Raw genomic sequence first — 10367 nt, 5'->3', positions numbered from 1 at the left:
ACCCCTAAATAACGAAGAATGGGATACACTTTGCCATTTTCCAGTTTTCCTTGACCCAGTTTTGCAAGTTTTTTTTCAAAGAAAGGTTAAAACCCATTCATTAGAAAGGGCCGGGCTGAGTGCTCTTTGAAAGAATTGTCATTTGTCCTGTAAGTTATCATTCATGATTTGAGCACAAACCACCATACTGAGCTGCTTTTCAATGGTGAAATTCTATGCAATTAGTAGACATGCCGCAGGCTTCGGGCGGCATTTTCAAGACCGAGGTCACAGTTTTTCGCTATACGGACCCATCCTTAGCTGGTAACCAAATTTTTCTTCTCTCTCTTCCTCTCTGAAATCACTTTTGTAATAGTTGACTCGCATCGCGCTTGATAGCGAATGCAGTTAGGGACTTACAAACTAAGAAATGTTTTTATTTGAATTCTTTTCCCAAGCCTCTTGTCTAATAAAAAATCTGTTTTTAAACTAAACTTTGTATGTAAACGGATTCGGTGTCAAACCAAATGGAAATTTTAAGGTCAAGGACGAAAACCCTCAGAGCGTTATCGTGCCCGTGGGAGGCTGCCCGTGGGCAGAAATAGGAAAATCCGGACCGCGCGAAGAACCACTCAAATTGCAGGATTCGATACCGTGCTCTTACAATAGGTTCCGTATACTTCATTTAATGAACTGCAGTACACTTTCATACCTGCTGACACGAGCAACATGAGGATCATCCACATCTACCACACGTAGAACTTTTATGCTGAAGATGCAGTGACTGTGGAAAAAAGGGGGCACTTATTTTAATAGCTTCATTTACACAGTGTTCAGTGGATGAATCTCAAGCGCATGCAGGGGGAAGAATACATGTATGTGAAAATGCGCGTAAAATAAAGGGCGTACTTTTAAGTGTGCATTGTGTGAAAAAACTCATCTCGTCTCAGAGAGATAAATCTAATAACAATTTAAAAACTAAGTGCCTATGAAGTAAAAAATAATCATTAAAAATGTATCTATTTGAAAAGGTTTTCAAAATAATGAAGAATGGCCTTTTCCGTTTTGAAGTATCTTTTTTCTTTTCAGAGATATTTGAGTTTTTGTGTTATTCTAATTAGCAAATTGATGATTCTTCTGGACTTCTTCTTCTTCTGGATAGATTAAAAAAATCAAGAATATCACTGACTTGGCATGAGTAATAACCCATAAGAAAGGTGTAAGACGTTGCAGAGGATGACGTCCCTTTTTGTTGAAAAGGAAATCTCGCAATTTCCTCTCATATCAGGCGAGGCAGACAGTCCTGCTCAAAATACTTATAGAGCCCATGTTGCTGTAGGTCTCTCAATCAACTCATTGACAGTGAATGATGTCTGGTTGAGACAAAACAATGAGGACTTCTCTTTCCGACAAAATGCAGAATGGGGGTCATTTTATGCACTGGCTGATGTACATTACTAGTACCAAGTTTGAAGAGAACAATATTTCTGAGGATATTCTATATTTTGAGATTTGTCCTATTTCCTTTGGAACCACTGATGACGCCGTCAGTTTCCACAAAAAAAACTTTAAAACATATCTCCAGAACGATATTTCAAAAATGAAAACAACACCACGTTTCTTTTCTTCAAAAAGTCTTTCAAATGAGCTCTAGTTATTTAAAGAAATGGTCAAAATTATTTACCATATTAATCCACTTGTTTAACTCATTTCTGTGTTTGAAATTTTTGGTTTACCATAAAGTACTTTTAGTGTATTGTGCACTTTTGAATAGGTCATGTCACATTCACTGCAGGACCATAGCCAGTACTAGGCAAACTGAGGCACTTGCCTCAGACATTTTTTTGTAATTTTTTTTTTTAAAATAAAGCGTGATTTCAGTGTTGTCTTTAAAATGTGCTCATTATAAACACCTAAAATACCTCCGAAGAAAATTTAACCATGGACATTGCCTTGGTCATACATGTGTATTTTTTTTCTGGTTACGGCCCTGCTGACTGGTAGCATTTAATTTACCTGCGGCTGGAATTTTGGTTCAGCCTTGTTGATGCTATCCTGAGGTTCTTTTGACCAATTTTCAGAATCTAAAAAGTAAAGCAATGATGAGCAAAATCTGCACTCTCTTTGACACGTCCAAAATCTCAATTATCAGACATTGAGATGATAGAACCAAAAACTTAATTAGTCTTCAAAATTTTTGAAGAGCAGGGATAGCACAGTAGCAAGGTGATCAGAGCACTGGCCTCTACCCCCACCCCCCCTCCCCAGGTTTGATTTCCAGACTTGGCACCACATATATGTATGCACTGTATTTGAGTTTGTTAGTTGTCTACTCTGCTCTGGGCGGTTTTTCTCGGGGTAAGTTGGGGTTTCTCCCCTATTCAAAAACCAACCTACTGTATGATTTGATTTCTCTACAGTGTCCCCAGCACTTGAAGCTGTACAGGTGAAACGTTCATACATGTCTCTAAAGTTCATTACTATTATTATTATTATTATTATTATTATTGTTATTGTTATTGTTATTATTATCATTATCATTGAAGATTTCATTTTTGTTTTCATGAATCAATACATAACTTGCGAACATGGGTCTAGGCTAGTTAAGTTACACTTCATCATTTTCTTTACATTCAAACAGTTTATACATTGTACATATTCATAGAACTTCTTAACTATTATTATTTGCATTCTGGCAGATAATCCATTTCTGACGGCGTTCAATAAAGAAGGACAGCTCTTTGTCAGTGTTCGTTACTGAGCCTAGTCCTTTCCTTAGCTCTTCATGGTAGCCTTTGAGAAAGTTAAAAACAATATTGATTTGTTCAACACTTGTGCTCTTATAATTTAAAAGTTGTTTGATGCCTGCGTGTACATGTAGCTCTGTGTGTTTTACCTGTTTCTTAGTTGTTTTGTCCGCAATTGTGCTAACTTGGCAGATGACGCCTTCAAGTAGTATCCATTATTATTATTATTATTATTATTATTATTATTATTATTATTATTATTATTATTATTATTATTATTATTATTATTACCCACCAAATTTTAATGCTTTCATCCTTGAGAAGCTGGTATTTCTCAATTTTTTTCAATCTCTTCTTCTGCCATTGAAAAAAAATTGAGAAATATCCCTTTTTTTTTCCCGTTTTAAATTGATCTGACTGGAAGCTATGACTAGCTATATGGTGGTTAACTACTTATAAATAATATTTAATAACATTTTACCTTGTAGGCTTCATCAGCATTTGACACATAAATTTCCCTCAATCCTGGAAATTCAATGAGCCAGAATAATGAAACAGCCTAAACTAAATAAAACTGAAATAAAACTCTCATGACTTTCTCAAATTTGAACAAAACTGTTAGGGCAGATTTTGGATGGCTTAATAAAAAAAATATCATCAGATTTAAAGACGTTTAGAAGACATTGCTACAGACATGAAACTTTCATTTACGTACATATACAGGGGAGTAAAGAGACTGAGAGTAAAGGTGTTTCCAAATGTGTCTTTGCGAGCCTTGTAAATCAGAAAGAATGACTTATGTTACACCGTAAAACTGTATATCCCAAATTACTTTTACTAACAAGGGTTTGAAACCACTAATTGAAATCAGAATGGATTATCTAAACGTTGTCACTAATGGATGGTAGTTGAAGTACAAGTATATGAACCAGTGTACACTGTATGGTTCCTAGGTCTGTAGAAGTAACCTATTGTACATGTACATGTAAATAAATTTTATTCATCTGGCATCCTATCCTCAGTTGTCACATCATGACAAACACAGAGTTAGTGCTTTGACAAGAAAACACATATCACTACTGGCATTTTATCATACTTCATCTACCTTTAATATAGGGGTTGCCATTGGTGTCGTCTCCCAACCTGAGAGTGGTTCTCTTTTTTCCTTTGCCCATTGGGCAGGGCTCTAATAAGTCATGAATTGTCTCGTTGTAAATTTCAGCAAAGGAAACCCAAACAGAGAATTTCACAGGTCCTTGAGCATCGACATTGATTGTGGTGTCATCTACTACTCTGGAGACATTTTCTTCAGCATCTATTGATGATAATTCTGTAATCATCAAATTAGCAAGAAGACAACTTAGTGTCATGAATACATGTTAAGCTAAACTCACTTTATTTAATGTCGCTAGTTCCTTCAGTTATGAGACTGGTATCATTGCACCCTTAACCACCCCTCCCCTCCCTCTCTCAGAGCTCTGTACAATTCTAAGGTATTTTACAGGCCCAACTTACAGCTAAACAAATCAGAGGAAAGTCGAGACAGGCGCTGAAGTCACTGAGAATCGAACTTACAACCTCTGGCTGTCAACGCACACCAGTTAATCACGCTACAGCTGTACATCTGCTCCTGTACCAACTGTGTTTGCAACAACACGTGTAAATTTATGCACAACAATTAAGAGGGATCCATGTTATTACCTTGATTACTATCTACCTCCTGACTTTTGATTGTAGTCACTGTGTTGCAAAGTGCTGACTCATCAGCATAGCTAACTTTGGATACATCAGCTGATATATCTTGGTCCAGTTTGAGAAGTGCATTGATGTCAAATGTCTACAATTGCAAGAAAAAACAATTCAATATCATTTAAAGCCCGGTTTACATGTTACGGTTTGCCAGCCCAATTTATTGGCCCGACGGCATCAGAGCACAAATCTTGCATGTATTTTGACAGCCGATGAATGACTGATTCATGGGAATGAAAATCAGTCAGATGCCAAAAATCTGTTTCACTGCAACAGATTTTTTGAAGTCAGGCCAACAATCCGAAAGAAACCAACATGTCAATCAAAGGGTAAGCGAGTGGGTAATGCGCACAAATACTTAAAAAATTAAAGCCTTCAAAATGGCGGATACTAAAAGGACAACGGGAAGACCTTTGGAGGAAAAATTACATGTTTTACACAATTTACACAGTACGATTTATCAGACCGATAAAAAAAAGGCCAACAAATCGTACTGTACATGTATAATTTGGCCTTAAGAGTACTGCACGGACAACCATGAAATAAAACTAATGGTGAGCAAGTCAAAGTGGCTTTTTAAGAGTTTCTGGGGTAAAGCCTAGTTGTGGGAAAGCTGCATGATGCTACCCAATGAATACCGGTAACCTTATTGAAAGTCTTTCGTTCACGTAGAGGTACATGTACATGTACGTGCTGGCTAATAGGCCATTTTACACTTGTTTGCACAGTGATCTAGCCTATGAATGGCTGCGAGACTGCCAGTGACCTTGCATTCATTTGATACAGACATTACTGTTTTTATCATGTAAATTATCCTGTTGTAACTCTAATTAGTCTACATTACCATTAGAAAAGAACAAAGGTTTCTATCAAAGCAAGGTCACCGGCAGCCTCACTTCCATTCTTAGGCCAGGTAACTTAGGGCGCTTTCCTTTTGTCAGAACTAGCCAGCCAGACCTATCAGTTTGCAAAGAAAATGCAACAATTTGAAGGAACACTTGCATGATAATCCCTCGCATTTTTCTGGAGGATTGTATATCATCGTCGAAGAGTTTTAATTTGAAGGCAGTGTAAAATTAGTCCTTCCAAATGCCTGGTCCGGCCGATCAGTTCTGTCAAATGGAAAGCGCCCTTAGCTACAACTGCAAAATGGTCTATTGAAACAAAACTGACACTAGACCGGTAAATGAATCAATGATGTACAGTGCTGGAAGCTACATGTACCATTCGTCGTTGTTGACAGTCCATTGTGATTGATGATGACTGTGACTAATGTTCACAGGGCTTGACATGCCCTTCCGTGGGCCATGAGGCATGCCTTCGTTCTGCAGCAACGTCCGCAGGTTAGGGTTTACGACCGCCATGTAGTCATAAGGCATTGTGCAACAGAGATTTACAATACAGTGTACATTGTATTTGTGTCATCAATTTTCGATTGCGTGTACATGTACACTAAAAACATAAACAAAAGACCTTCATTACACAAATTTTTATATTGAACTGGATAAAAATATATATCCTAATATTGTTGGACTTTGGTAACTTAGTCACTATACTGTAAGTACAGAAACCACAAAGCCAAAATAAAAGATATTATTAGCCATGTACAGCGTACCAGCTTTACATGTAATCATGGCTCTGTCATTGATGCTGATTACTCTCTTCTTCAACTTGCAATTGTCTGATCAAAAAGATTAGACCAAGGTGTACATGTAAATGCTACAACAACAATAATAACATGTACAATGGGTATTATTGTACTCAGGCTGTTAATTTTAAAAGGATCCACAAACTCTGCATGAAGAGAAGGACATGGAGTTCCCGCTTGCAGCCTTTTAAAGCCAGCACGTTATCATCCTGGCTGATCTAGCTTGAAGGGCTTCCGAGTAAATGAGACCACAAAAACAAAATACACCCAGAAGTCAGGCTACATGTATTTACGAGGTGCTGGATCCCTCACTAAGAGACTGCACTTATCACCCCATTTGTTATCCAACACATCATTTTGTCTATTCCTCTACTTAAATCACACTAACAATGGACCAAAAGGCCATTTTCAAAATAATTTATCAAATATTCAGCTTGATAGTGAGGCAATGAGGACAAAAACAATAGAAACATGTTGGAATGAATGTGAAAAATATTTACATATCATCCACTTTCCTTTGTCTTTGTCCTCATTGCCTCACTATCCAGCTGAATTTTAATATATCAAAAAAAGCCTATAAAACTAAGAGGAATGACAAAGTAATTTACCGGACTAAACTGTACATGTTTACAATGCGCAAATGTAATCATACTGCCAAAAAACAAGGCTCAGCAAATTGAACTTAAAAAGTCCGGGAGAAATTCAACGAGTTCCAAAACATTCTCGTCGAAGCATATTTCTAATGGACAGCTAATGGACCCTAAACAAGTTCTACATTATATACTGTACTCACATCTTTGTCAAGAGATGAGAGCAAAGCATTCTTAAAAGCATTTTCCCGGTGCTCTTCTTCATCTGTCAGTCTAATAACATTTGTACAAAATCGTGGCTTAAGATTCAACTTGCTGTAATGTTTTCCTTCAATGCTGTTGAACACCACATCCAGAGCCCTTGGGAGAATTCCACCGTCTTTGGGAGTTCCCTGAATTGTGTACGTCTGAAACACAAGGACATGCCATTTTAGGTTAAGGAGCATACACTACTTTTTCATATTTTGGGTAAAAACTAATTTTCCTTAGTGCATAGTTGGATTTTCAATAAAAGTTGTATTAGAGTTGAAAAAAATTATAATACATGTACATGTACCATGGCTATTACATGGTAAATGTATTTGCGAATTGAAACCTTGCAAATCCTTGCCATCTACGCAATGAAAAATCATACAGAAATCAGTATAATGACCTTTGAGATTGGAGAAACGCTTATAATCTCAACTAAGAAATCAACTGTAAATTATAACCTCTTCCCGGGAGCTCGTGCACATGCATACCTTTCCCGAATTCGTAACTCCATAAGTGAAAACAAGACAGTTTTGCCCGTGAATAAAGTCGGCAACCAGAGGCAACGTTGTTTCATCAAAAAACTTTTTCTGCGTCGTTGTCTCATCGAAGACACTAGAAAACGAGAATCGATGCGACATCTCCCCGCCAGCGCGGATGCTGTTTTTGAAAGCAAACGATTCCTTCGGTGCAGTCAACAATACCGCCGATTCGTTCTCCTTTTCAAGACAATGTTGATTCTCTTTTGCTTCAATCTCTTCGTTACTAAAAGGACGAATTCGCAAGTAAACTTTAACGTACTCGCGGCCAGAGTTCGCGCTGTCCGAAGATGCCTTTTGTACTTTCGCTGGAACGTCAAATTCGTCGAAGAGACTCTTGCGAATGGCAACATCGTTGTTGTCCTCTGCAAGATCGTCGATCGCACATTCGTCGGCTTCTTCCTCGCCGTCCGAAATACAGTTTTGCTGTTTCTCAGACATTTTCAGAGACCACAATTGCTAAGAGCACTGAAAATTAGACACAAAAAATAATTACTCAAATCTTCGCATTAGAAAACTGTGGACGGAAGAACTTTTGAAATTACCACTCGTCGTCCACTCGTCGATTGATTGGTTCGTTCTCGTAGATCACCGCTGGTCAAGTTGAGCCGGTTATTTTGTCTTTGACCAATCTCGTACCCGAGGACTCTGAAGTCAACTGATCACTTGATTTCACTTAAACAATTAAGAGAGATCTTGAGTACAATACAACTTGTACAGGGCAAGAGTAATTACATTTTTTTGACAACAGCTTTCAAGTCATCGTGCTGCACGTGCAGCACGATTATTTTTAACCAATAATATTCTTTCTATGTGGCGTTGTCATTGCTATAGCCGACATTTTTGCTTTAAGTCCCAAGTGAAGTAAACTGAAGAGAAAAGGTCATGCAAATGAGAGAGATCGAGACTGAGTTATGGGCTTCTCATAAGGTACAAAAAACTGTTCGTCATTCATTTGTCGAGTTTTGCCCTGTGGGATAAAGAGGCCTTCGCGAGGGGGAATTGATAGGGAATTTAGCCCCTGGTTGAAACGATCACTCAGGGACGGCGAAGCCGGTGTGGGGGTGGGGTGGGGGCAGTTTAGTCCTCCCAATTTCAAGCAAAAAATAACAATAAGAAGTAAAACATATGTCCTTTTACGGTTGATCCACGTTTATGTTTTTACATCGCGTCGAGAATGCTGAAAGAAGCATTCCCTAGCTTCAAGATTTCAGAATTTTCTGGCGGATAATTTCCCCAGTACTCCCTACAAGTTAGCGTCTCCGGCGCTTGCCTCCCCCCACCCCCCGCAAATACAAAATACGCTCGACCATCCCAGTCACTGACTGTGCTGCGCTTGTAGTTGTAATATTAAGATGTTACAAAGCGTACTGCATGCTTCCGTACTTCAAGCTCCTGCGACAGAGTTTGTATACGGGGAGCCCAAATGCAACTATCACAGTGGTCATACAAGGCCAACATAAGTTGTTTCCTTGACCTACTGGTCGCAGAAATACAGGTTCTTTCCAAATAAACTAAAAGTCTTGTTAGCTCGGCTGGTGGTGTCGGCAATATATGCATATTCCATAATACTAATCTTAGGGTAAAGTAGGGAACGGTGTTACGAATCCGAGTCCGAAATACGCGTGTACGCATTGTCTTACGCTTAGTGACTACTCGGGTGATTTCGTGTTGTCGGTTTTCACAGTTCTCCCAAGATTGCATTGTTGTGTGGCATATGCAGTCGTCTGCAAAAAGACGTATCTCTGAGCTAGCGACCTCGATGATATCGTCTATTTCCCTTAGATCGAATGCTAAGTCAATCAATCATCTAGCAAGCAATCATGCAAGTCAGTAATGAAATAAATTGTCCAATGAAGAAACAAAACATGTTGATACGATTTGTGGCAGTGATCTTAACGCAGAGCTAACCAGTTTCCTCATGGAAACAACCATCGACCCTTTATTTTCTACATTTACCCACTTGCCAGGTTAGCGAGTTAGCGAGTATTCTCTGATCATATAATAGAAATAAGTCATCATTGTTTATCATAAGCTGGATAAAACTGCTGTTAACTGCAAAAAGAACACACCAACTATTCCCTGTTGACCAAAACCCTTTACTAGGTACAGCTAGGTACAGCTTACTAGGTACAGCTACGGAGGGTGTACAGTGCAGGTTGCAGGTTAGTGTTGTAGCTCATCATTGTTTCACCATAACTGGAACAACCCAAACCTTAACAATAATGCTAACCGTAGGTTTGAACATTATTATATTGGCCTAATGTTAGGCATTAGTAAAGGTTTGGGTTGTTTCAGTTATGGTGAAACAATGATGAGCTACAACCCTAACCTGTACCTACAGTTTACAACCTCCAGTACAGCTACAAGAAGAGACTTAAAGTACCTCAAAACAGACTTGGAACTTAATGGGAGGGATTCGTTCCGAAGGATTTAGAATTAAAATACGTTCTTGGGATAAATTGTAAGGAAATGATCATGGAGATCATGATGCAACTGAATTAGCAACTCGTTTCCATTAAAACCTCTTTAATTCCCTGGGGCCGTGTGGTCTCTAACACACTAAAATCAGTTTATTAATTAATAAAATACAAATGTAACTTGTATGCAAGCGGTCAATCCCAAGTCTCCCAATAAGTATAATTAATAAATAAGTTATGAAAAGCTCTGAGGGAAGTTACTGATGAAAATCTACATTTGTCTCCACATGTGGTTGAAGGAATGCTCTCCCTCACTTGAGTAGCTCAACCTCACTCCAACAGCTTATTCATGAATTTATCATTCATCTAAAATATGCTGCTAAAGGACAATATCGGACGTTTAACATCAAGTCCGTTGCAGGTGAGAAGTGGGAAATAGAACAGAA

At 38.3% G+C, this 10367-nt stretch overlaps 1 protein-coding gene across 2 annotated transcripts in view; it reads right to left on the bottom strand.

Moving 5' to 3' along the window:
- The window catches only part of LOC137996830 (kinesin-like protein KIF20A), a 23022-nt gene extending 14974 nt beyond the window's left edge, over window positions 1–8048 (bottom strand). Inside the window, exons 1-7 of one of the 2 annotated variants that reach the window (XM_068842424.1) lie at window positions 7454–8048; window positions 6917–7120; window positions 4428–4563; window positions 3832–4056; window positions 3208–3251; window positions 1996–2063; window positions 692–763 (exon numbers count right to left, since the gene is read on the bottom strand). In XM_068842424.1, the coding sequence (XP_068698525.1) occupies window positions 692–763; window positions 1996–2063; window positions 3208–3251; window positions 3832–4056; window positions 4428–4563; window positions 6917–7120; window positions 7454–7942 (1238 nt within the window). In that variant the 5' untranslated portion in view covers window positions 7943–8048. Of the gene's footprint in view, window positions 1–691; window positions 764–1995; window positions 2064–3207; window positions 3252–3831; window positions 4057–4427; window positions 4564–5699; window positions 5803–6916; window positions 7121–7453 lie in introns of those variants that run through there. The other variant, XM_068842425.1, reaches the window with a different exon arrangement.
- Window positions 8049–10367: the final 2319 nt, after the last annotated feature.

This window comes from Montipora foliosa, chromosome 3 (assembly GCF_036669935.1).
Source record: "Montipora foliosa isolate CH-2021 chromosome 3, ASM3666993v2, whole genome shotgun sequence".
Classification (NCBI taxonomy): domain Eukaryota; kingdom Metazoa; phylum Cnidaria; class Anthozoa; order Scleractinia; family Acroporidae; genus Montipora; species Montipora foliosa.
The sequence above is the reverse complement of the archived record's forward strand: the minus strand, read 5'-3'. Positions and strand labels throughout refer to the sequence as shown.